Source organism: Leucopleurus acutus (genome assembly GCF_964270905.1).
Source record: "Leucopleurus acutus genome assembly, chromosome: 1".
Taxonomy (NCBI): Eukaryota; Metazoa; Chordata; class Mammalia; order Artiodactyla; family Delphinidae; genus Leucopleurus; species Leucopleurus acutus.
In genome coordinates, this window is record NC_139142.1 from 124,659,127 (window position 1) to 124,687,110 (window position 27,984).

At 39.5% G+C, this 27,984-nt stretch overlaps 1 protein-coding gene across 1 annotated transcript; it reads right to left on the bottom strand.

Moving 5' to 3' along the window:
- Positions 1-2,151: 2,151 nt before the first annotated feature.
- Positions 2,152-26,913, bottom strand: RSL24D1 (ribosomal L24 domain containing 1). Its single transcript, XM_082839298.1, has 6 exons — positions 26,792-26,913; positions 9,960-10,073; positions 8,186-8,258; positions 5,435-5,498; positions 3,628-3,713; positions 2,152-2,659 (listed from the first exon to the last, which is right to left on the bottom strand). Exons 1-6 carry the CDS (start codon positions 26,870-26,872, stop codon positions 2,586-2,588), a joined length of 492 nt encoding a protein of 163 aa, XP_082695424.1. The 5' UTR covers positions 26,873-26,913; the 3' UTR covers positions 2,152-2,585.
- Positions 26,914-27,984: the final 1,071 nt, after the last annotated feature.

Genomic DNA, 27,984 nt, shown 5'->3' on the forward strand with positions numbered 1-27,984 from the left:
GCAGAGAATCTTTGTGGAATGAGATGCTTTTAATAACTGAACTTGCCAGCTGACATAAAGGCTAAAATTAACATTTTAAGCCACACATATCACTTTGTAGACAAAGTACACTGCACTCAATTTAGCACAGCTAGCCCCAACCCTAAGACCTTCCATCTTTCTTCCAAGTCAAAGTCCTTTGCTGTTACTCAGTTTGTTAATAGCTAACACTTTTTTTTTTTTTTGTGGTATGCGGGCCTCTCACTGTCGTGGCCTCTCCCGTTGCGGAGCACAGACTCCGGATGCGCAGGCTCAGTGGCCATGGCTCACGGGCCCAGCCGCTCCGCGGCATGTGGGATCTTCCTGGACCGGGGCACGCACCCGTGTCCCCTGCATCGGCAGGCGGACTCTCAACCACTGCCCAGGGAAGCCCCGATAGCTAACATTTTAACAGTACCTTACTATAGTGGTGGAGTTGAAATGACTATTTTACATGTATTAACTAATTAGATCCTCATAAAACTCCTGAGGTTAGTTATATTATTGTCTCCATTTTTTTTTCAGATGAAGAAACCAAAGTATAGTCAAGTGAGTGTTGCAGCTAACACCTGGACTTGTGAAGATGGGATCTGCGAGGCTCTAGATCAATCCCTTCCATATAAACGCAGGGCAATGCTGGAAACAGACTGGTAAGAACACAAATCCCTGCCTCTTCCATCTTCTGTTCCGTGTGATTAAGGGGCAAGATTTTATACCTGAGACTTGGCCATTTATAAAATTAGAAAAATGCTGTCTTCTTCATGAGATAATAGGCTAGTCCTTCTCAAACTTTCTTCTACAGGGTAAACATCTTCCTAGGGTTTCCATTTTTAAGAAATGAGATTTTTTTTTCATGTGAGAATTTTTTTCTGCAATCTTACAAGGTTTTTTAAGAGATACATGTTAAAAAAAAAACTATGACTTCCAGCCCTATGCTGTTCTTAAACAATGAGAGAATATATTCTCTCTAGTGAGTGGAGTGGACAATTTACACTTTTATGTTTATGCTAACTGCCCAGCAGAGGTCTCAACCAGACAAGCTAAAACAATAGTAGCCTAAAACCATTGAACCTCGCCACTCTCAGGCAAACTTTAAAGGGACAACTCGGTCCCACCAAGCTTAAAAAGCTGTGGGTGGATAAAATCATGGCATTTGCACCCAAATACTTCTCTGGCGTCTCACAATAATATGAAATCCTGACAGCTAAGAGAACTGCCTGAATGTTAAACCTGAGACACAGTGTCAGCTCTTTGTTTCAGCTCAATTTCCCCAATTAATGATCTCAAAGCAACAGCTAAGCTGCTCCCTAACTAGCACAGTAGGAAATTTGTTTCTTAAAATTCAGTAAAACTTACTTACTAAGAAACTAAGGTTTACTTATATAGAATGCAATGAAAACTTCAAGTAATTTTACAAATGTCTTTACATACATATTTCCCCTCAATGTTGCATCAATAATGTTGTTTACAAATGAGCTTTATTTTATCAATAAGAAAAAAGCTGGATTCAGGTCTTCTAACACGTGGTCCAGTGATCAGTCCACTTTTTTACTATCTAATACTAAAATAAAAATTTAGCCATAACTATATAATTATATAACCTTAAAACTTGGAATTTATTCTAAATTTTGTCCTAAAAAAAAAAAAATCTGAGTTACCTAATACTCTAAACATACTTACTCATAAGTAATGTAAAAATAAGAAAACATTTCTCTCTAAATGTATCTCCTACTTCTTATGTGTGAGCAAACTTCATACTTTTTGTTTAGTACTTTTAAATAATAAATACGTAGGCACTTCAGAAACAATTTTATGTGCAATAATCTATAATGTGTTACCCATACATCCAATTTTCCACAAACAAGGAGTTTTTAAAAAGAAAACCACACAAAAAATTTTAATAGGTACTGGACGCCTAGAAAAATAAAGCTTATTCTACTAGGAATCTCAACTTAGAAGTGAGTATTCTCCAAAGTAGAAATTATATAGTGCCATTTCAGGAACAGACTATTCAACTCACCCCCAACATCCACAAATGCCTATCAATCACAATAGTTAAAACCAGATCAAAACGGTCCAACATAATTAGGCTTCAATATATTAGACCATTATGTTCTTCTAAGAAGCATCCAAAGAAATTACTAGAGGCTAATTATCATACAGATTGTTAGTTCCTTGCTGTATCCCTTCTAGGAAAGGAATATTTTACTGCAATGAAAATTTTATTTTATATATAACTCGTCATGAATTTGTCATTAATTGTTACATAAATGCTGCCTAGTGCCATTAACCAAATGGCATGACCATTTTATGTCCACAATTCACTTCTGTATTTACAAACAATTTTCATGACTTATAAAAGTGTATCTCTCAGTGAAGGCTTACCGTTGAGATGCAATCAAGCATCCACATCTGCTGTTCTGCAGAGACCAATGTAGGAAGGAAGTACTTTAATCCCCTTTCATATGAGTGACCTTATATGAAAAAAACCCCAATAATTTAGAAGTTCTGTGTCCAAAGGAGATTTCCAGATGCACTTATAGAAATGGTTACAGACAGTAAGAGTTCTAAGAAACATCTTCCATGTCCACATCCTGTTGTAATTTCTGCACCATTCTGTCTTCCAGCTGCTTTTCTTTGCCTTAAAAAAAAAAAAAGGGAAAGAAAGAAATTAAACTCTTGACAAAGAGCAGGGATGTGAACCCTGGCCACCTTGAACCAAGGTCTCTGCTCTTAACACTGTACTACCTACCTCAAAGAGGGTTACCTAAAAACTTAGGTAACAATGGTTCATTCCTATTGTTCTTGGGGTGTCTGTCAGTCCATATCATCTATATGTGAAACAATGCTCCAGGATTTTGTCTTTTTTTTTTTAAATTTGGTACAAAAACAACCTAGCTAGGACTTTTGCATAAATCTACCCAATATGTGGTTACAGGATTTGACTATACTAAGGTTTAGGCATAGCTATATCTCACCAAAATTTCTCTCCTTTTAACAGATTGTACTTGGCACCAGCTGAGTAAAAAGAGTGGTTTCCTAGCATCTCACAAAAGAAATTATGCACACAAGCAACTGCTCAAGTGAGTGCCTAACTAAGTTACATAAGCACAAGGAGGGTTTTTAATACAAAACTGTAGTTCTCAAACTGAAGTATCAGACTCACCTGGAGAGCTAGTAAAGAACAGAGGTCCAAACTCAAGGGGCTTAGACCTCTATGTTGACATACTAAGTCCCCCAAGTAACTCCCACACCAAATGAAGTTTGAGAGCTACTAATATAAAACATTATCCTTTAATCAAAACAGGTATGAGGCAAAATCATCTATTAAATTATTACTCAAATCGTTTTGATTAACTTGGATTTCATGGAAGCTAGGATTTTATGAAGGGAGAAAAGAAACACCATACGCAATAAATTGACTGGAACTGGGAAACACACTGACTAAATTATTTTTATAAACAGTCATATCATAAATGAGGGAGAACATTTACATGAAAAGATTCAACCTTAAAAAGTTGGTGGGTACCCAATTACATGGACCACAACAATCCAGATTTTTCATTTCTCTACTTAAGGCACAGAACTCCTGCACTATGCAGTACTTACCTGCAAGAGGGGCCCGGATAAGATGGATGTTTTGCTTCACTTCTTTAATGTCCTGAACTTTCTGTAGTTCTTTGTTTTTCTTCAACCTAGGACAAAGGCCAAAATTTCAGTTACTAAAATCTCTTTAAAAGACATTAATTCCTAATTTGTAAAAATTGTATTAAGTTAGCCACACAAATGAGCAATGGGAACACAATTCATTTCTTGTTCCTAATTAGCTTAAACATGATTCCTGCACTCCCAATTTGTTCATTCAGTGTATTCTTAGCACCTAGTCAGGAATAAAACAGGGGTTGAAAAGATATTTGCTCAGTGAATGAAGGGATGTGATTGAAACAAAGAATTAACAAGTCTCAGAGATTACACAGAGTAAGAATCTCTAATTATTAAAGTGTCTGTGTTCTCTATTTGAGGAGAAAGATTTGTAGTCTCTGTGTTACCTAATTTTTTAAATCATTCAGTAATTACAAGAGCACAAAACACAAGACATTCAACAAAAAAAGCTAACAGACTAGTTCTCAAGCATTTGGGTCCTTTTTTGTAATGCTTTAAAAAAAAAATTTTTTTTTAAGCCAGAAAGCTGTTGACGCATGCTTTTCTATGACTTTTATAGTGACTAGATCAAAAGCGATGCCCCTTCTAAAGAAATGGCCAATTCCAAGCTGGGGCAGGGAAAATCTTATTAGCCATAAAGCAAAAGGCAAGAAAGGACGCAAAGAATGGTGAGGAACTGTCAAAATGACACACAGCCTGCCTGAAGGAATTCTCACTGGCCAACTTGGGGCACTTAGAACATCAAAATAATGACAAAGAATTATAACTCATTGAATACAATAAGAATTAATGAATACACACAGATATGATGTGAATAAATGAATAAAAGAATAAATTTTGGAACTGGGGAAAAAGGAAAATACTCTTTCTTAGATAAGAAGGTCAACTAATAGAGAAGAAATGATGAAATCAGAAAAACCACCATTTGGCAACAATCACAGTAGTAACAGATTCAGGCAGAACTCTAGTGGATGCGAAAACCAGTAGGTATCAGTTTGAGGAGTAACAGGCTCTTTGCCGAGTCTCAATGTGTCTCCCTCAAGATACGTACTGATAAAAGGGGGAAAAAACAGTAACTTTCCAGTGGAGAAAACTGGCAGACACTACTTTAACCAAGCAATGAAAGTTAACATCACCAGTAAGGGACAACAGGTGCCTCTGCTGGGGTGCTTAAGGGGACACACTTCTATGATGTTCTGGCCAAAGGGACCTGAATCTAATCACGAAGAAAACATCAAACAAAAACCGGGGAACATTCTATGAAATGACTGACCTGTACTCTTCAAACAGGCCAATGTCAGCTAAGACAAAGGTGAGAAACTGTTTGGATTAAAGGAGCTTGAGGAGATATGACCACTAAATGTAATGTATGATCCAGGATTTTCTGCTATGAAGGACATTATTGGAACAACAGGTAAATCTAGTAAGGTCTATAGTATTTTAGCAGTGTTAATCTTCTGATTTAACTATACTGTGGTTATTAAGAGCATGTTCTTATGCTGTACACCTGAAACTAATGTTGTGTGTCAATTACACCTCAATTTTAAAATCCCAGAGAAAAAGAACATATTATTTTTAGAATATATATATATATATAGAGAGAGAGAGAGAGAGAAGCATACTTAGGAGGAAAAGGTATCATGTCTTCAACTTACTACGCACAGAGTTAAAGTAAATTTGGCAAAATGCTAACAGTGCCAGTTTTTGAAAGTTTGAAGTTACATGAAAATAAAGATATTTTAACTATTCATACCTGTTCATTATAAATGTAGCCTGGCGTTTCTGTTTGATCTCTTCAACTCTCTTCATTGCATCAACTACAAAAAAAATTCATAAATGTTAACAAATTTATGTACATTCATTCAAGCAGGATGATTATAACCAACAGGAGCTTTAACAATCACTACTTTACTGTGGCTTAGAAGTGGATTAAACTCAACAAAAAACTCACCTCAAAAACAATTCCTACTAAAATAGCTGACAAAGGTATGCACCCTTGGCTGATATCACTGTTGACTCTTTCCCATGTATCATTTCTCTAACTTTTATTTTGCAAAAGCCTTTACTACTAAATTTTTCTTGTACTTGAAACCAGTCCAACACTTTTCAAATTTTATTCTACAGAGAACTTGGATTAATGGCAATTAATCCCATTCTTAGCTTGTCGTCTCCATAAATAGACTCTACCTTGTCATAAAAGCCACTTTTTCTTCAAGTGCCTAGGATATGATCTGCACATGATGAATACTGGTAGAATGAACCAATCAATCTGCCACGTTCTTAACCACTAAAATCCAACTGTTTCAGAAAATGTGTAGAGGAGCCTTGGCTATAAGGGAGTTGAGTCCAACTACTCTAGAATCTATATCAGCACTGTCCAGTGTAAGATAAATCACATATGTAATTTAAAATTTTCTAGTAGCCACTTTTTTAAAAAAGTAAAAAGGAACAGTTTGAAATTAAATTTTAGATTTTGTTTAACCCAACATAGCCAAAATACTGTCATTTCAACATGTAATTAATATAAAAATTTATTACTGAGATATTTTATGCTTGTTTTCATACTAAGTATTCAAAATCCAGCATGTATTTTATATTTACAGAACATCTCAATTCAGGCCAGTCACATTTTAATTGCTCAGTAGCCCCTGGGGCTAGTGGCTACCATACTAAATAGCACAATTCCCAGTCCAGATTCTTAAAGTGTAGTCTGTGGATCTGAGTGGGGCAAATGAATGAGACTCTGTGATAATACCTAAACCAATTACTGTCTAACAGAAACAATAAAATAGAGTACTCAGTAAAATGCACTGAGAGATCAGGGACTGTGTATGCCCTGTTCATCTTTGTATGCTAGAGTCAGTGGTTATTGGTAAAGGAGACAACATCTTAGAGAACACACAGTATTTCTCAGGAACAACATAAACATCATGATACCAGCACAGAGGATCTTAGTAACTGAAGATCCACAGATGACTAAAATATGTACCTCAGTTTCCATATCAAGCTGAATACCCATCAAATAAAAGTAGTTATAGGTAAAAATGGTCTGGACCTGCTATCTTCAAGTAGTAACAAAAAAAGAAAACAAAGGCCAAAGTGAAATAAAACTCAGTGGCATCCAGAAACGCTTTAGGATCTTCCAATAATGTCCCTGCCAAGAGTACCTTTAGGAATCAATTTAATAATCCTATGAAAATTAGCTATGTATGGTGTAGATATTAACCAGACTTATTTTGGTGATCATTTCACCATATATACAAATATCAAATCATTGTGCTGTGCACCTGAAACTAATATGTCAATTATAATCTCAATTTAAAAAATCCTATTAATCTCTTCAGAAATCCTTGCGTTTGAATCAGTGTTATTTCCTTACTAAATAAACCCAATAAAACCAACTGCTAATCAGAAATTAACTCCTCCGCTAATTACAAAACAGAAGGAAAAGACCTTATTTTTTAAAAAGATAAACCAAACAAGCACACCAAGGGGCAGAATACTTAGGCAATTCCCCATTGGGACTCTGATTTTTCCACACAGTTCAGGAAGATAAACAAGGCTTTAGAGGGTGTTAAATGCTACTACAAAGGCCCATAACTTTCCAACTCTTCCTCTGAAGTCTTGTGACTAACTGGTAAAAAGGTATTGAAAAGTATGCCCTGCCAATAATCCATTAGAGACCAATATAGAATTCTAAGTCTTAGAGACTTCTAGTTAACAAACTACATCACCTCCACACCCAAGACTAGAAATGGCTAAAGGCTGCATAAGCAGGCATGGGGGAAGGAGAAAAGGCAGGGCCGAGGGCCTCAAACACACAGAGACATAGTGGAATCTACAAGCTAGCTTAAGGAACTACGTTTTACTACATGAGAATTTTTTAAATTAAACCCTCTGCTTACTTAAGTAAACAAAACAGAGAGGTAGGTAGGTAGGTAGATAAGAATTAAACATTACTTTTAGTTTCAGTAGCCTATAGCTTCATTTTTACCCAAGTCGAGCACTTAGAAGTTCTCTTAGAAAACTTGTAATTATCACCTTACATGCTGTACTTTTTAACTTTACAGAATCACTAAGTTTTATTAGGTATACAGAAAACAATACTTCTATCCCTAAACCAAATTATCTAAACTTGTAAAGTGTGTTAGGTTTTTTGTATATTTTAACTATGCCACACTCACCCCCCAAAAGTATTCTACATCTCTATTTTTTTCCCCAGATATTTGAATGTTTTTATATTTCTGTGTAGGCACTTCAAATAATATCAAATTTAATAATTATGTCATTTTTATAATGGATACATCAGCCAATTCTGAAAAGGATTTGGGATAGCTTATTAAAAAAACCCACAAATACAACAGAGCCATTAAAATAAGGATGAAAGTATAAAAGCTAACTGATGAAAAGAAATCTAATATTTAAACAACCAACTGATATTAAAGTTATGGTAATATCCCAAACCAGTGTCTCCTGAAAATCCCCGGTAGTCCTTGTGACTTACTGGTTTTATTCCACAGCTCTCGCTGGTATCTGACAGGTTCATTTCTACGTTTTTCAAATTCAAATGAATTATCCTGTAAGAAGAGGAGAAATACGGTTTTAAGAGAGGTAGAAAGGAAGCATTTCTTAAAACTTTTTCTCCTTTTCACCAAAGTTCTAAGTGTTTCAAGCTATGGGCACATATTAAGATTTCCCCCGGGGTGATCCCAGAGGATACAAGTTTTCAAACTTTTTCTCCTTTAAATACCACGATGTACAAGACAGCCCTATTGAAAACGTCTATGTATGAGTGATTCTCAAAGGGAGGGGAGGGGAGAGGATCACCACCATCCCTCATAGGGGCCTATAACAATCATGGGGATTATAAACAAACTAAAAAAGCTTCCCTTATTTCCTATTCCTAGATGAGACTCACAGCCAGAAAACTTTATATTAGTTTGAACCATATGAAATTTCCTTTTCCCATAGATCAAAAAGTCAAACACTGAGAACTGCATATGGTTCAACAAAAATACCTAGCATGTTTATATATTTCAATACCTATAAACCTTTGTGTTACAGCACAGAGTTGAAACCACATCTTCAAATAATGTGGTACTACTCTGCATGATGAAAGCGTCAGCCTGAAATTCTTTAGTCCCCTCCAAATGTAGTTGATATTTTGACAATTAACAATCCTATTTATCTCAAAACATGCAAAATAATTTTGGAAAAACTACAGATATTTCTTAGTTTTCAAAGCTATCAGACTCTGGCATATGGAACAGCACTAACTCTGCACGTGGCTATTTCATTTATATACACATGCCTCTGTTCAGATCACAGTAACCTCAGCCATGATAAGGTAAGTGGTCACCAGCAAATGACTATGACCCGGCATCCTTTCTTCACTCATACAGTTGCCACCTGTATTTGAGATGCAACATATCTATTCGTCCACAGTGAAAATTACTTTTGTGACAATTATGATTTGGCCTTATGTGTTGTCAAAAAATATTCTTTATGTTCACTGAAGAACCTCAGGTGTCGAGAAAGACAGCAAAGGGCTTCACAGCAACTACTTAGATACCGTCTTTAAGGAGTGGCGAGGTGGGAAAGAGTCATGGGTTTGGGGGAAGAGGAAGTCCAGCGGAAGGGGACAGTTGAAAGCTCTCCCTCCCTCAAAGGTAGCCTGTGCAGCAGCTTCCCCTCCTCCCTTTTTAAGGATCGAGTGCAGATAAGCTTCACCAGGTCCTTACACCAACTCAATTAACAGCAATATGATGGTGGGGGCTTGCCCCATGGAACTCCCTCACCCCTGATTCCTCACTATTCCTCCTTACATTGCCATTATGAACTAAGCTCTCTGCTCTCAGACACACAGTCCTGCTAAAGAAATCAAGAAACTGATAAATGAGTCTACTACAAATCTCATCTGAGTCCTCACTGCTAGTCAAAAACCCTTTAATCTCTTAACCTCCTTTCAAAATCCTTAAGTAGCAATTTCCAACTTCAATCCATTTAAATAATTCTCCCCTTGTTGCAAGAGCTAAAAATACTTTTCGAGAATAAGAAAAATCACTTTTACAAACTAGATTAGGAATTTTTTTCCTTTTCAAAATTCTACAGATTTATGGTTCTGAGGATCATGTGAGAATGAGATTACCAGATGCAAATAAGTCACTCATTAACAATTCTATAGGAAGCCTTGTTAGAGTTAATGAAATCACATCTCCCACCCAGAAGTTAAAATTTTGAAAACTGTAAAAACTATACTGATAGCTAACCGTACTCACCACTGTGAGCTCTTTACCAGCTGCTTTCCGGAATGCTTTGGTCCACCTGACCTTGCGAGGATTGCGCTTCTTTTTAAAGTTTTTATGACACTTGGATTTACAGAATCTGAACACCTACAAGAAAAGTGTTAAATAGTGAAAAGTCAATATTAAAAAATGTTATACCATAGGATGTTATCCTACCAAACAAAATATACTATAAAGTCTGAGAAGCAACAATCGTTCTCACAACTGCTTCTACTTACTCAAAACACCATTTAGAAATGTGTGAGACATATCACATAAAATGGAAATTGAACTATTTTTTGACTAAAACAGCATCACAACTAAAGATTGAGGGCCCCAAAAATATGGTTAAAAACGACCATTGGGGCTTCCCTGGTGGCGCAGTGGTTGAGAGTCCGCCTGCCGATGCAGGGGACACGGGTTCATGCCCCGGTCCGGGAAGATCCCACATGCCGCGGAGCTGCTGGGCCCGTGAGCCATGGCCGCTGAGCCTGCGCGTCCGGAGCCTGTGCTCCACAGCGGGAGAGGCCACAACAGTGAGAGGACCGCAAAACAAAAACAAAAACAAACAACAAAAAAAATGAAAAGGCAACCTACTGAATGGGATAAAATATTTGCAAATTATATATCTGATAAAGGGTTAATATCCAAAATATGTAAAGAACTCATACTATTCAATAGCAAACAAACAAACAATACAATTAAAAAATGGGCAGAAGACCTGAATAGACACTTTCCTAAAAAAGACAGATGGCCAACAGGTACATAAAAAGATGCTCAACATCACTAATCAGAGAAATGAAAATCAAAACCACAGTTAGAATGGCTATTTTCAAAAAGACAAGAAGTAACAAGTGTTGGAGAGGATGTGGAGAAAAGGGAACACTTGTAATTGTTGGTGGGATTGTAAAGTGCTGCAGTCACTATGGAAAACATTATGGAAATGCTTCAGAAAAAGAACAGGACTACTATATGATCCAGCCATTCCACTTCTGGGTATTTACCCAAAGAACACAGGAATACTAATTTGAAAAGATATATGCATGTCTATGTTCATTGCAGCATTACTTACAATAGCCAAGGTATGGAAACAACCTAAGTGTGCATCTAGAGATAAATGGACAAAGAAAATGTGGTGTATATATACAATGAAATACTATTCATGCCACTGTAAATATGACATATATATATAATGGAACATTATTCAACCATAAAAAAGAAGGAAATCTTGGGAATTCCCTGGTGGTCCAGTGGTTAGGACTGGGTGCTTCCATGGCAGGGGGCCCGGGTTCGATCCCTGGTTGGGGAACTAAGATCCCACAAGCCACGTGGCACAGCCAAAGAAAAAAGGAAGGAAATCTTGCTGTTTACAACAACATGGATGTATCTTGAGGGCATTATGCTAGGTAAAATAAGCAGACAGAGGAAGACAAATACCGTATGTATGATATCACTTACATGTGGGATCTAAAAAAACAAAAACACAAAGCTCACAGATACAGAGAATAAATTGGTGGCTGTTAGAGACTGAGGGAAGCGGGAGAGGTGGGCAAAATGGGGGTGAAGGGAGTCAGAAGATACAAACTTCCAGTTATAAAAAAAATAAGTCATGGGGATGTAATATACAGCATGATGACTACAGTTAATAGACTGTATTGCATATTTGAAAGTTGCTAAGAGAGTAGATTTTAACAGTTCTCATCACAGTAAAATAAATTCTGTAACAAGGTAATGGTGACAAATGTTAACTAGACTTACTGTGGTGACCATTGCACAATATATATAAATATCAAATCATTATGTTGTACACATGGAACTAATGTACGTCAATTATAACTTAATAATAATAAGATGGTAAATTTTATTTTATGTAAATCTCACCTCAATAAAAACAAATTTAGAGTTTGTTGCCAGTGCCCTACAAGAAATGCTAAAGGGAGTCCTTCAGGCCGAAATGAAAGGACAATGGGCAGTAACTTGAATCCACAAGAAGAAATAAAGAACACCAGTAAAGGTAACTAAATAGGTGAGTATAAAGGTCAGTATTAATGAATTTCTAGTTAGTGACTCCTCTTTTTTCATAAGATTTAATTTAAAAGACAATTGTATAAAACAATAATTATAAATCTACATCACTGGAAATTAAGATTAATTGTAGGCACCAGAGTAACCATTAAGAAAGTTACTAAAACTAAAAATATACAAAGAAACAAGAAGGGAATCGCAACAGTACACTACAGAAAAAGCAGTCATAAAGTAAGACAGTAATAAGAATTGAGGAACAAAAAAGACATGACATAGAAAACAAATATCAAAAATGGCAGAAGTCCTTCCTTACTGGTAATTACTTTAAACGTAAATAAATCAACTTCTCCAATGAAAAGGCAGAAATTGGCAGGATGAATTTTAAAAATGATCCATCCTGGGACTTCCCTGGTGGTGCAGTGGTTAAGAATCCGCCTGCCAATGCAGGGGACACAGGTTCAAGCCCTGGTCCGGGAAGATCCCACATGCCACGGAGCAACTAAGCCTGTGCACCACAATTACCGAGCCTGCGCTCTAGAGCCCACAAGCCACAGCTACTGAAGCCCATGAGCCTACAGTCCGTGCTCTGCAACAAGAGAAGCCACCGCAATGAGAAGCCCACTTACTGCAACAAAGAATAGCCCCTGCTCCCTGCAACCAGAGAAAGCCCGCATGCACCAACAAAGACCCAACGCAGCCAAAAATAAATATTTTTTTAAAAAAAAGATCCATCTATATGCTGTCTACAGGACAGCATAACAGTAGTTATACTGTTTATATAGTATAACTATATTAGTAGTTATACTAATATCAGGCAAAATAAGTCTTAAGAAAAATTGTTATAAAAGACAAAAAAGGACACCATAAAATGATAAAAGGGTCAATCCAACATGAAGATATAACTTAAAACATATATGGCTGGACTTCAGGAAGATGGTGGAAGAGTAAGACGCGGAGATCACCTTCCTCCCCACAGATACACCAGAAATACATCTACACGTGGAAAAACTCCTACAGAACACCTACTGAAGGCTGGCAGAAGACCTCAGACCTCCCAAAAGGCAAGAAACTCCCCACGTACCTGGGTAGGGCAAAAGAAAAAAAAAAGAAAAAACAGACAAAAGAATAGGGACGGCACCTGCACCAGTGGGAGGGAGCTGTGAAGGAGGAAAAGTTTCCACACACTAGGAAGCCCCTTCGCGGGCGGAGACTGCGGGAGGCGGAGTGGGGGAGCTTGGGAGCCGCGGAGGAGTGCACAGCAACGGGTGCGGAGGGCAAAGCGGGGAGATTCCCCGCACAGAGGATCGGTGCCGACCGGCACTCACCAGCCCGAGAGGCTTGTCTGCTCACCCGCCAGGGCGGGCGGGGCTGCGAGCTGAGGCTCTGAGGCTCCGGCTCTGAGGCTCGGCAGCTTGAACACAGCCTGAAGGGGTTAGTGCACCACGGCTAGCCGGGAGGGAGTCCGGGGAAAAGTCTGCACCTGCCGAAGAGGCAAGAGACTTTTTCTTCCCTCTTTGCTTCCTGGTGCGTGAGGAGAGGGGTTTAAGAACGCTGCTTAAAGGAACTCCAGGGACGGGCGCGAGCCGCGGCTAAAAGCGCAAACCCCAGAGACGGGCGCGAGCCGCGGCTAAAAGCGCGGACCCCAAAGACGGGCGCGAGCCGCGGCTAAAAGCGCGGACCCCAGAGACGGGCGGGAGACGCTAAGGCTGCTGCTGCCGCCACCAAGGGGCCTGTGTGCGAGCACAGGTCACTCTCCACACCCCTCCTCCGCAGAGCCTGTGCAGCCCGCCACTGCCAGGTTCCCGGGATCCAGGGACAACTTCCCTGGGAGAACGCACGGTGGGCCTCAGGCTGGTGCAAAGTCACGCCGGCCTTTGGCGCCGCAGGCCCGCCCCGCACTCCATGCCCCTCCCTCCCCGCCGGCCTGAGTGCGCCAGAGCCCCCGAATCAGCGTCTCCTTTAACCCCGTCCTGTATGAGCAAAAAACAGACGCCCTCCAGCGACCTACACACAGAGGCAGGGCCAAATCCAAAGCTGAGCCCCTGTGAGCTGTGAGAACAAAGAAGAGAAAGGGAAATCTCTTCCAGCAGCCTCAAAAGCTGCGGATTAAAGCTCCACAATCAACTTGATGTACCCTGCATCTGTGGAATACCTGAATAGACAACCAATCATCCCAAATTAAGGAAGTGGACTTTAGGAGCAAGATCTATGATTTTTTTCCTTTTTCCTCTTTTAGTGAATGTGTATGTGTATGCTTCTGTGTGAGATCTTGTCTGTATAGTCTTGCTTCCACCATTTGTCCTAGGGTTCTATCCGTCCATGGTTTTTTAAAAAATTTTTTTCTTAATAATTTTAATTTTAATAACGTTATTATACTTTACCTTCGTTCTTTCTTTCTTTCCTTCCTTCCTTCCTTCCCTCCTTTAGACAACGAATCATCCCAAATTGAGGAGGTGGTCTCTGAGAGCAAGATTTAGGATTTTTCCCCATTTACCTCTTTTAGTGAGGGTGTATGTGTATGCTTCTGTGTAAGATTTTGTCTGTATAGCTTTGCTGCCAACATTTGTCCTAAGGTTCTTTCCGTCCCTTTTTTTTTTCTAAATAAGAATTTTTTAATTCAATAACTTTATTATACTTTATTTTTACTGTATCTTCTTTCTTTTTTCCTTCTTTCCCTCCTTCCTTCCTCCCTCCCTCCTTTCTTTCCTTCTTGCCTTCTTTCCTTCTTTGCTTCTTTCTTTCTTTCTTCCTTCCTTCCTTCCCTCCTTTCCTTCTTTCTTTCCTCATACTTCTACTAATTCCCTCTACTTTTTCTCCCTTTTATTCTGAGCCGTGTGGCTGAAAGGCTATTGGTGCTCCAGCCAGGAGTCAGGGCTCTGCCTCTGACGTGGGAGAGCCAACTTCAGGACACTGGTCAACAACAGACCTCCCAGCTCCACATAATATCAAATGGTGAAAATCTCCCAGAGATCTCCATCTCAACACCAAGACCCAGCTTCACTCAATGACCAGCAAGCTACAGTGCTGGACACACTATGCCAAACAACTAGCAAAACAGGAACACAACCCCACCCATTAGCAGAGAGGCTGCCTAAAATCATAATAAGGCGACAGACACCCCAAAACACACCACCAGACGTGAACCTGCCCACTAGAGAGACAAGATCCAGCCTCATCCACCACAACACAGGCACTAGTCCCCTCCACCAGGAAGCCTACACAAACCACTGAACCAACCTTAGCCACTGGAGACAGACATCAAAAACAGCGGGAACTACGAACCTGCAGTCTGCAAAAAGGAGACCCCAAACACAGTAAGATAAGCAAAATGAGAAGACAGAGAAACACACAGCAGATGAAGGAGCAAGGTAAAAATGCACCAGACCTAACAAATGAAGAGGAACTAGGCAGTCTACCTGAAAAAGAATTCAGAATAATGATAGTAAGGATGATCCGAAATCTTGGAAATAGAATGGACAAAATGCAAGAAACAGTTAACAAGGACCTAGAAGAAATAAAGATGAAACAAGCAACGATGAACAACACAATAAATGAAATTAAAAGTACTCTAGATGGGATCAATAGCAGAATAACTGAGGCAGAAGAACGGATAAGTGACCTGGAAGATAAAATAGTGGAAATAACTACTGCAGAGCAGAATAAAGAAAAAAGAATGAAAAGAACTGAGGACAGTCTCAGAGACGTCTGGGACAACATTAAACGCACCAACATTCGAATTATAGGGGTTCCAGAAGAAGAAGAGAAAAAGAAAGGGACTGAGAAAATATTTGAAGAGATTATAGTTGAAAACTTCCCTAATATGGGAAAGGAAATAGTTAATCAAGTCCAGGAAGCACAGAGAGTCCCATACAAGATAAATCCAAGGAGAAATACACCAAGACACATATTAATCAAACTGTCAAAAATTAAATACAAAGAAAGTATATTAAAAGCAGCAAAGGAAAAACAACAAATAACACATAAGGGAATCCCCATAAGGTTAACAGCTGATCTCTCAGCAGAAACCCTACAAGCCAGAAGGGAGTGGCAGGACATACTGAAAGTGATGAAGGAGAAAAACCTGCAGCCAAGACTACTCTACCCAGCAAGGATCTCATTCAGATTTGATGGAGAAATTAAAACCTTTACAGACAAGCAAAAGCTGAGAGAGTTCAGCACCACCAAACCAGCTTTACAACAAATGCTAAAGGATCTTCTCTAGGCAAGAAACACAAGAGAAGGAAAAGACTTATAATAACGAACCCAAAACAATTTAGAAAATGGGAATAGGAACATACATATCGAAAATTACCTTAAATGTAAATGGACTAAATGCTCCCACCAAAAGACACAGATTGGCTGAATGGATACAAAAACAAGACCCTTATATATGCTGTCTACAAGAGACCCACTTCAGACCTAGAGACACATACAGACTGAAAGTAAGGGGATGGAAAAAGATATTCCATGCAAATGGAAACCAAAAGAAAGCTGGAGTAGTAATTCTCATATCAGACAAAATAGACTTTAAAATAAGGACTATTAAAAGAGACAAAGAAGGACACTACATAATGATCAAGGGATCGATCCAAGAAGAAGATATAACAATTGTAAATATTTATGCACCCAACATAGGAGCACCTCAATACATAAGGCAAATACTAACAGCCATAAAAGGGGAAATCGACAGTAACACATTCATAGTAGGGGACTTAAACACCCCACTTTCACCCATGGACAGATCATCCAAAATGAAAATAAATAAGGAAACACAAGCTTTAAATGATACATTAAACAAGATGGACTTAATTGATATTTATAGGACACTCCATCCAAAAACAACAGAATACACATTTTTCTCAAGTGCTCATGGAACATTCTCCAGGATAGATCATATCTTGGGTCACAAATCAAGCCTTGGTAAATTTAAGAAAACTGAAATTGTATCAAGTATCTTTTCTGACCACAATGCCATGAGACTAGATATCAATTACAGGAAAAGATCTGTAAAAAATACAAACACATGGAGGCTAAACAATACACTACTTAATAACGAAGTGATCACTGAAGAAATCAAAGAGGAAATCAAAAAATACCTAGAAACAAATGACAATGGAGACACAACGACCCAAAACCTATGGGATGCAGCAAAAGCAGTTCTAAGGGGGAAGTTTATAGCAATACAAGCCCACCTTAAGAAGCAGGAAACATCTCGAATAAACAACCTAACCTTGCACCTCAAGCAATTAGAGAAAGAAGAACAAAAAAACCCCAAAGCTAGCAGAAGGAAAGAAATCATAAAAATCAGATCAGAAATAAATGAAAAAGAAATGAAGGAAACAATAGCAAAGATCAATAAAACTAAAAGCTGGTTCTTTGAGAAGATAAACAAAATTGATAAACCACTAGCCAGACTCATCAAGAAAAAAAGGGAGAAGACTCAAATCAATAGAATTAGAAATGAAAAAGGAGAGGTAACAACTGACACTGCAGAAATAAAAAATATCATGAGAGATTACTACAAGCAACTCTATGCCAATAAAATGGACAATCTGGAAGAAATGGACAAATTCTTGGAAATGCACAACCTGCCAAGACTGAATCAGGAAGAAATAGAAAATATGAACAGACCAATCACAAGCACTGAAATTGAAACTGTGATTAAAAATCTTCCAACAAGCAAAAGCCCAGGACCAGATGGCTTCACAGGTGAATTCTTTCAAACATTTAGAGAAGAGCTAACACCTATCCTTCTCAAACTCTTCCAAAATATAGCAGAGGGAGGAACACTCCCAAATTCCTTCTACGAGGCCACCATCACCTTGATACCAAAACCAGACAAGGATGTCACAAAGAAAGAAAACTACAGGCCAATATCACTGATGAACATAGATGCAAACATCCTCAACAAAATACTAGCAAACAGAATCCAACAACACATTAAAAGGATCATACACCATGATCAAGTGGGGTTTATTCCAGGAATGCAAGGATTCTTCAATATACGCAAATCTGTCAATGTGATAAACCATGTTAACAAATTGAAGGAGAAAAACCATATGATCATCTCAATAGATGCAGAGAAAGCTTTTCACAAAATTCAACACCCATTTAAGATAAAAACCCTGCAGAAAGTAGGCATAGAGGGAACTTTCCTCAACATAATAAAGGCCATATATGACAAGCCCCCAGCAAACATCATCCTCAATGGTGAAAAACTGAAAGCATTTCCACTAAGATCAGGAACAAGGCAAGGCTGCCCACTCTCATCACTCTTATTCAACATAGTTTTGGAAGTTTTAGCCACAGCAATCAGAGAAGAAAAGGAAATAAAAGGAATCCAAATCGGAAAAGTAGTAGTAAGCTGTCACTGTTTGCAGATGACATGATACTATACATAGAGAATCCTAAAGATGCTACCAGAAAACTACTAGAGCTAATCAATGAATTTGGTAAAGTAGCAGGATACAAAATTAATGCACAGAAATCTCTGGCATTCCTATACACTAATGATGAAAAATCTGAAAGTGAAGTCAAGAAAACACTCCCATTTACCACTGCAACAAAAAGAATAAAATACATAGGAATAAACCTACCTAAGGAGACAAAAGACCTGTATGCAGAAAATTATAAGACACTGATGAAAGAAATTAAAGATGATACAAGTAGATGGAGAGATATACCATGTTCTTGGATTGGAAGAATCAACATTGTGAAAAGGACTCTACTACCCAAAGCAATCTACAGATTCAATGCAATCCCTATCAAACTACCACTGGCATTTTTCACAGAACTAGAACAAAAAATTTCGCAATTTGTATGGAAACACAAAAGACCCCGAATAGCCAAAGCAATCTTGAGAACGAAAAACGGAGCTGGAGGAATCAGGCTCCCTGACATCAGATTATACTACAAAGCTACAGTAATCAAGACAGTATGGTACTGGCACAAAAACAGAAATATAGATCAGTGGAACAGGATAGAAAGCCCAGAGATAAACCCACGCACATATGGTCACCTTATCTTTGATAAAGGTGGCAGGAATGTACAGTGGAGAAAGGACAGCCTCTTCAATAAGTGGTGCTGGGAAAACTGGACAGGTACATGGAAAAGTATGAGATTAGATCACTCCCTAAGACCATACACAAAAATAAGCTCAAAATGGATTAAAGACCTAAATGTAAGGCCAGAAACTATCAAACGCTTAGAGGAAAACATAGGCAGAACACTCTATGACATAAATCACAGCAAGATCCTTTCTGACCCACCTCCTAGAGTAATAGAAATAAAAACAAAAATAAGCAAATGGGACCTAATGAAACTTCAAAGCTTTTACACAGCAAAGGAAACCATAAACAAGACCAAAAGACAACCCTCAGAATGGGAGAAAATATTTGCAAATGAAGCAACCGACAAAGGATTAATCTCCAAAATTACAAGCAGCTCATGCAGCTCAGTAACAAAAACCAAACAACCCAATCCAAAAATGGGCAGAAGACCTAAATAGACATTTCTCCAAAGAAGATATACAGACTGCCAACAATCACATGAAAGAATGCTCAACATCATTAATCATTAGAGAAATGCAAATCAAAACTACAATGAGATATCATCTCACACCAGTCAGAATGGCCATCATGAAAAAATCTAGAAACGATAAATGCTGGAGAGGGTGTGGAGAAAAGGGAACACTCTTGCACTGCTGGTGGGGATGTGAATTGGTACAGCCACTATGGAGAACAGTATGGAGGTTCCTTAAAAAACTACAAATAGAACTACCATATGACCTAGCAATCCCACTACTGGGCATATACCCTGAGAAAACCAAAATTCAAAAAGAGTCATGTACCAAAGTGTTCACTGCAGCTCTATTTACAATAGCCCGGAGATGGAAACAACCTAAGTGCCCATCATCGGATGAATGGATAAAGTAGATGTGGCACATATATACAATGGAATATTACTCAGCCATAAAAAGAAACGAAATTGAGCTATTTGTAATGAGGTGGATAGACCTAGAGTCTGTTATACAGAGTGAAGTAAGTCAGAAAGAAAAAGACAAATACCGTATGCTAACACATATATATGTAATTTAAGAAAAAAAAATGTCATGAAGATCCTAGGGGTAAGGCAGGAATAAAGACGCAGACCTACTAAAGAACAGACTTGAGGTTATGGGGAGGGGGAAGGGTGAGCTGTGACAGGGCGAGAGAGAGTCATGGACATATACACACTAACAAACGTAGTAAGGTAGATAGCTAGTGGGAAGCATCCGCATGGCACAGTGATATTGGCTCGGTGCTTTGTGACAGCCTGGAGGGGTGGGATAGGGAGGGTGGGAGGGAGGGAGACGCAAGAGGGAAGACATATGGGAACATATGTATATGTATAACTGATTCACTTTGTTATAAAGCAGAAACTAACACACCATTGTAAAGCAATTATACCCCAATAAAGATGTTTTAAAAATATATATATATATATGCACCTGCATGTAAATCAATGAAGTTACAACACACCCTCACACCGTACACAAAAATAAACTCAAAATGGCTTAAAGACTTAAACATAAGACATGACACCATAAAACTCCTAGAAGAGAACACAGGCAAAAATTTCTGACATAAATCGTACCAATGTTTTATTAGGTCAGTCTACCAAGGCAATAGAAATAAAAGCAAAAATAAACAAATGGGACCTAATCAAACTTACAAGCTTTTGCACAGCAAAGGAAACCATAAGCAAAATGAAAAGACAACATACAGACTGGGAGAAAATATTTGCAATTGATGTGACCAACAAGGGCTTAATTTCCAAAATATACCAATAGCTCATACAACTCAATAACAAAAAAACAAACAACCCAATCAAAAAATGGGCAGAAGATCTAAACAGACATTTCTCCAAAGATGACATACAGATGGCCAACAGGAACATGAAAAGATGCTCAACATGGCTAATTATTAGAGAAATGCAAATCAAAACTACAGTGAGGTACCACGTCACACCAGTCAGAATGGCCATCATTAAAGAAGGCTACAGATGGGCTTCCCTGGTGGCGCAGTGGTTGAGAGTCCGCCTGCCGATGAAGGGGACACGGGTTCGTGCCCCAGTCCGGGAAGATCCCACATGCCGCGGAGCAGCTAGGCCCGTGAGCCATGGCCGCTAAGCCTGCGCGTCCGGAGCCTGTGCTCCGCAACGGGAGAGGCCACAACAGTGAGACGCCTGTGTACCGCAAAAAAAAAAAAAAAAAAAAGTCTACAGATAACAAATGCTGGAGAGGGTGTGGAGAAAGGAAACCTTCCTACACTGTTGGTGTGAAAGTAAATTGGTGCAGCCACTGGAGAACAGTATGGAGGTTCCTCAAAAAACTAAAAGCAGAGTTGCCATATGATCCAGCAATGCTACTCCTGGGCAAATATCCGGACAAAACTATAATTCAAAAAGATAGATGCACTCCTATGTTCATAGCAGCACTGTTCACAATAGCCAAGACATGGAAACAACCTAAATGTCCATAGATAGAAGAATGGATAAAGAAGATGTGAGAGACATATATATATGATATATATATATCATATATATGTATACACACACACATATATACACAATGGAATATAAAAAAAGAATGAAATAATGCCATTTGCAGCTACATGGATGGACCTAGAGATAATCCTACTAAGTGAAGTAAGTCAGAAAGAAAAGGACAAATACCATAGGATATCACTTATGTGTGGAATCTAAAATATGACACAAATGAACTTATCTATGAAACAGAAAAAGACTCACATGCATAGAGAACAGACCTGTGGTTGCGAAGGGGGAGTGGGGGTGGGAGAGGGTTGGATTGAGAGTTTGGGACTAGCAGATGCAAACTATTATATACACTGAGTTGGCCACAAAGTTCATTCGGTTTTAAGTAAAAATAAAACACACATTTTTCATTTTCAGCAAGAACTTTATTAAATGTATTCATTAACCAAACGAACTTTTTGGCCAACCCAACAGAATGAATAAACAACAAGGTCCTATTGCATAGCACAGGGAAGTATATTCAATATCCTGTAATAAATCATAGTGGAAAAGAATATGAAAAAAATATGTAATATATATGTATAATATATAACTGAATCACTGTGCTGTACACCAGAAACTACCACAACATTGTAAATCAACTACACTTCAATAAAATATATATATATATGCACCAAAAGAAAAAAAACACCAACAGAATTGAAGGAAGAAATAGTTCAACAGTAACAATTGGAAACTTCCAATACCCCACTTTCAATAACGGTCAGAACAAAAAGAAGATCAATACGGAAACAGAGGACTTGAACAATGCTATAGAACAACCAGACATAATAGACATCAGTAGAACTCTCCACTCAACAGTAGAATATACATTCTTCCCAACTGCACATGCAACATTCTCCAAGACAGACCACAATTTTAGAACACAAAACAAGTCTCAATAAATCTGAAAAGACTAAAATAATACAAAGTATGTTCTCTGACCACAAAAGAATGAAACTGAAATCAATCACAGAAAAAAATCTGGAAAATTCACAAATATGTGGAAATTAAACAATGCACTCAAACAATCAAGGGTGCAAAGAAGAAATCACAAGGGAAATTAGAAAATATTTTGACATGAATGAAAATGATAACAAAGCCTACCAATACTTAAGGGATGCAGGGAAAGCAGTGCTAAAAAGGAAATTTGTAGGGCTTCCCTGGTGGCACAGTGGTTGAGAGTCCACCTGCCGATGCAGGGGACACGGGTTCGTGCCCCAGTCCGGGAAGATCCCACATGCCGCGGAGCAGCTGGGCCAGTGAGCCATGGCCGCTGAGCCTGCGCGTCCGGAGCCTGTGCTCTGCAACGGGAGAGGCCACAACAGTGAGAGGCCCGCGTACCGCAAAAAAAAAAAAACAAAAAAACCCGACCATTTTTATAGAATAATAGTAAAACCTTACAAATGATCTTGAATGAAGGGAACAGTTTTAGGGAAAGTCATTTATTTAAATCCCTTTGCAATTCAGAATAATGCTCAAAATTCACTTTCTAAATACCTCAATGGGGGGAGGGGGTTAAAAGTTTCAAACAACCATTCTGAAACTTCCTTTGGTTCTTTCCACCGTTGCACAAAATAATTTCAAAAAAGCAACTAAAACTGACAATAGATTTGTTTTCTAAAGTATTTATTCAGAGATCTACTAGGAAGATTCTTCACTACTTTAATTCTTCACTTTCATCCCAAAAGATGTGATCCTTTAATAGTGTTTACAATTTAATGATCATTCAACATGCTCCTGAAATGGCTTATTGGGACTCATTTTATAAGTCTAAAATGCATCATTTTGTTACTTTGTCTTAGAACACATTGAAATTTGTGTGTATTACTAGAGGAAATCTGAAGAGAAAAAGTAATTGAGTTTGTAGATCTTGGCAAAGAAAATTAAGTTAAATTATCATACCTAGAAAATGTGACCCATTAAAAAAAAAAAGGTCAAAATAAGATATCACCATTTCAGGCTAACATACACACACTCACACACACACACACACATACGCATATATCACAAACCAAAATACTTTTCATTTTATATACACTTTGTTCTATGGAGACCTTCAAATAGGTCACTAAACACACTAGGACATAGTTTTCTTAGAAATGGTCAATACCAGATCAATCTGATCTAAGCCCTGACCTCATGGAGAGCCCTCTCCTGGGAGACTCGAGTAAAAGCATGTCTACATTCTTGAATTAATTTCAAACCAACTAGAAAATAGGAGAATATTGTAGTCTTCTGGAATAACTCACTATAAAATCATTATTGGTAAAATTTCTTTGAGTATTTTCAGCCAAAGTACTATTACCTTTTTTAAGTAAAAGCCTTCAATGTTTAATACCTACTAGATAACTCCTAAACAAATCCCCACTTCTGAACTATACCTAATGAGAGACCTGAACTTGTCCCAGGTCTCCTCGGTTCCAAAGAGAGCCAATGGGAAGTTACAGGCAAGTCTACTTGAACTCCATATCTAACAGACCTCACCTGAAAAGCACAATGAATTATCTGAAGAGACTGGAGTCACTGAGATGGGATGGGGATTCAATCTCCAAATAAGGAGCAGCTACTATGTGCTGGATGTTGTACTAGATACAAGAATAATTAAAACATGACGCCCTACGTTGAGAAGCTTAGTCTAGCAACGTGGTAAAATCTCATTTTGCAAACAAGAGAGATAAAGAACCGACTAGGATATAAACAATGGGATGTAACTATACACAATAATCAAGTATAAAGTAATATGCAAGTACACATTAAGGAAGTGGTTAAATCTATGGTGGGGTAGGTGGTAAACGATTATGTGTGAGACAAAGTTTCATAAGACTCAAATTTCCCTTTTAACCTAGTCCTCTGTCATCATCCTCAGTCTTCAACATGCACACAAATGATCCATCTGAGCCTCAAAGTTCTTCCAACACCTTCAAGTTCTTATGCCACATCTTCAAGTTCTTATGCCACTAATTCAACAAACATTTATTAAGCACACCTTAAGAGTATGTATATTTTTCCTGTTTGCAAACTATGAAAATATGGAGCAGTAATACACTAATTCTACTCTTAAGAAACTACCTGAGAAGCATAAGAGGGGAGGTTTCTATGAAAGATGGTCCCAAAAGCTAAGAGCATAAATGCAGAAAGACTAGTTAGGAGGCTACAAAAGCGACAAGTGCCTAATCTGGACCCAGGGCAGGTGGGCAGAAAGAAAGCTAAGACACCACTCTCCCTTGCAAAGGCAGAATGGATAGAACCTATAGCTAGATATAAACGGTGAAAGATTCAAAGATGACTCTCAGTTTCTAGCAGAACTGTCTAGGTGGATGACAGTATTAATTCAGAGAGCAAAAAGATTTGAGGTAATAAGGAACACTCTCAGTAGGCTCACTGTTAGGTACAAACAGGATTTCCCTGTCAAGCGGAAAATTCACACCTGAAACTAAGGAGATAAAGATTTCGGAATCATCAACGAAGAAAAAAATGAGGCACCTGTTCTTCATTAGTGCTTCAGGGCCTCTACTTCTTATTTCCCCAATCAACTCTGTTCTGGATACACTGGTCTTCCCTACAGCAAGCTAGCTCCCAGCTAATTCAACACTATCCTTGCTAGCAATATAGACTTCCTCATCAACTTGAACTTCCACTGTGTCTGCCAGATCAACATACAACTCTAGATAGCTCCCATCATCCTTTCTAATTCCCATACCCAGCTGACAAACACTGATGGACAAAAATCATAGTCATGATGACCAAATCATCCACAAAGCCATAATGCCCACTGTGAATTACACCCCAACCTGACAATCATTTCATTCATTGCTATAAATTCTTTGTCATGTTCCTGAGAGCAGGAATTAAAAAGCTTTTGGGCTTCCCTGGTGGCGCAGTGATTGAGAGTCCGCCTGCCGATGCAGGGGACACGGGTTCGTGCCCCGGTCCGGGAAGATCCCACGTGCCACGGAGCGGCTGGGCCCGTGAGCCATGGCCGCTGAGCCTGCGCGTCCGGAGCCTGTGCTCCGCAACGGGAGAGGCCACAACAGTGAGAGGCCCGCGTACCGGGGGGAAAAAAAAAAAAAAATCTTTTACATGCTCTTTCAAGTTTTCAAACATCGCTTTGGTCCCACACTTTTGGCAAGACCCCTTACTCCTAATTTAGTGAGGTCAATATTTTTCATGTAGAATACAGACATAAGGTGATGAAACAAGAACTGTAGTTCTTTAGCATGTCAAAATCACCTCAATGAATATAGATTTCTAGCTCCTCTTCCTCTCTCCCCAGAGATTCCAATTCAATAGATCTGGTGGAAACCAGGAATCAGTATTTTCTACAAGTGTCCAGTGATTCAGAAGCAAATACAAAAGAGGTCTAATTCTGAGAAACAATGTGTTAAACAGAGGAATGAGATCCATTCCGGTATGAAAGGCAAATTCATGTATCACTCATAAAGTCTTTCACAGAGGCCTTATACAGACGGTCCCCAACTTATGATCTTTCGACTTCATGATGATGAAAAAGTGATACACATTCAGTGAAAACCGCACTCCATTATAGCCCTACCCCAAGCCTCTATTACCATCTGCAATCCGTCACTTCCCTAAACAGAGAAGTAGCTGCTCCCCTCTGTGCCTTTGCTCAAACTGTTCGTTTTCCTTCCACCTAGATTGCCTTCTCCTCACGTTCTTAAGCAAAATGCAAGATCCAGGATAAACGTCACTTCCTTTCTGTGCCTTTCTACAGACGACCCTCTCCAAAACACCTCCAACAGCTTCATAATACATAACTCTATTATTAAGCCATATGCAACATTTCTATCAACCTCTACAGACTATGGCCGACCCCAAGTCTTATTCATCTGTACAGACGCGGACCTCAGCAATGCTTAACCCGGCATGCGTTCAACAAAGTTTACCGAACTGAAGAACGTGGCCCATGTGCAAAAGTGGGCAAACAGACTCCCAGCTTCCCCGTCGGCGCTGGCTGGAATCGCTCCTCAACCTCATGGCAGCCAGCCTCGCCCAACGGCGGTCTAGTGACCAGCTCCGGTCGCGACGCCGGCAGGAGAACCTTCCCCAAGAGGGAGGTCGAGGTCGGAGCCGCTAGCAAAACCAGCCCCACGAGCCGAAATCCTAGACCAAACCCCACGCAGGGGCAGAGGAACCCCGCGCCGAGCGGGCGCGGCTTCAGCCCGGCGGGAGCGCAGCGGAGCGCGCGCTACTCCCGGCCGTCTCACCTTGCAATCGTTGCGAACGAACATCATGCCGTGGCCTGGGTAAATCGGACCCGAACAGAAATAACACTTCTCAATCCTCATGTTGAACGCTCGTGCGGACGCCGCTCGTGCGTACGCCCCGGCCAGACGCCGCGCTTAAGAGGAAGTGACGTGACCCCGCCACGGGAAGTGATTCTCTTTCCGGTTCTCCACCCGGAAAAGGCGGTGTTCCTTCGCTCTTCGGGGCCCCCTGGAAAGCTAGCCGGACGTGACAGCGCCACCCCGCGGGCACGCCGGCAAAAGCGCTGCCGTTTGGCGCAGGCTCAGAGTGCGGCCGCCCGCTGGTGGAGTGCGCGTTTCTACGCAGGCTTCTGAACTGGCTGTCCGAGCCTCTAGTTTTCCTCCTCACCGTGTCGTACGACGTCAGCATTTACTCACGTCTTGTATATCTTGTTTCTGGTTTGTGCTTTTCCCAAGACGGCTCTCCACACGTGGCTCGTCTCCAGGAACTCATTTCTCTGCGGCCCGAGCCCCGCCCATGATTCCAGTCCCAAGCCGACTTGCCTGATGTCCGCGGCGGGAACCTGCTGCCACGCGCTGCAACCGAAGCAGCTGAGCCTCAGGTTCGGAGGACTTAAGCGGCAGTGTTTTAAAGACTTGTAGTGGTGGTCTCCACCTTTACTCCCCCACCTCCGCGCTTTTTAATTAATATACATATGTGGTTAAAAAAATTTTTTTTTCTTCACAGTAAAACTTAAGTTCTCTCCCCAGACCTCCAGTCCTCCTCTCCAGTAGCAGTCACGTCCTTTTATTACCTATCAGAGGTTTTCTGTACATAGACAAACATTTGTGTGTACGTGTCTCCACTCCCTCTTCTTGATAACACTGATGAGCATCCTGTTCACCCTTTTCTGCATCTTGCTGTTATCTGCCTCCCCTCAATGGGATGTGAGCTCCATGAAGGCAAGGATTTTTGTCGTTTTGTTTACAGCTATACTCCCAGTACCTAGAACAGTTCCTGGCACGTAATTAGGCATCCAATACACATTTTATTATCAGTGAATACTTCGCATTGTCTTCCATAGTTACATAAGCGCAGTTGTAGGAGGGTATCATCTTAATTGGTCGCCTGTGTTTGGAAATTTGTTTCGTATCTTGTCTCCTATCTTTGGGAGATAATAAGCATCCTTACTAATTTTTTTTTTTCAGAAGAG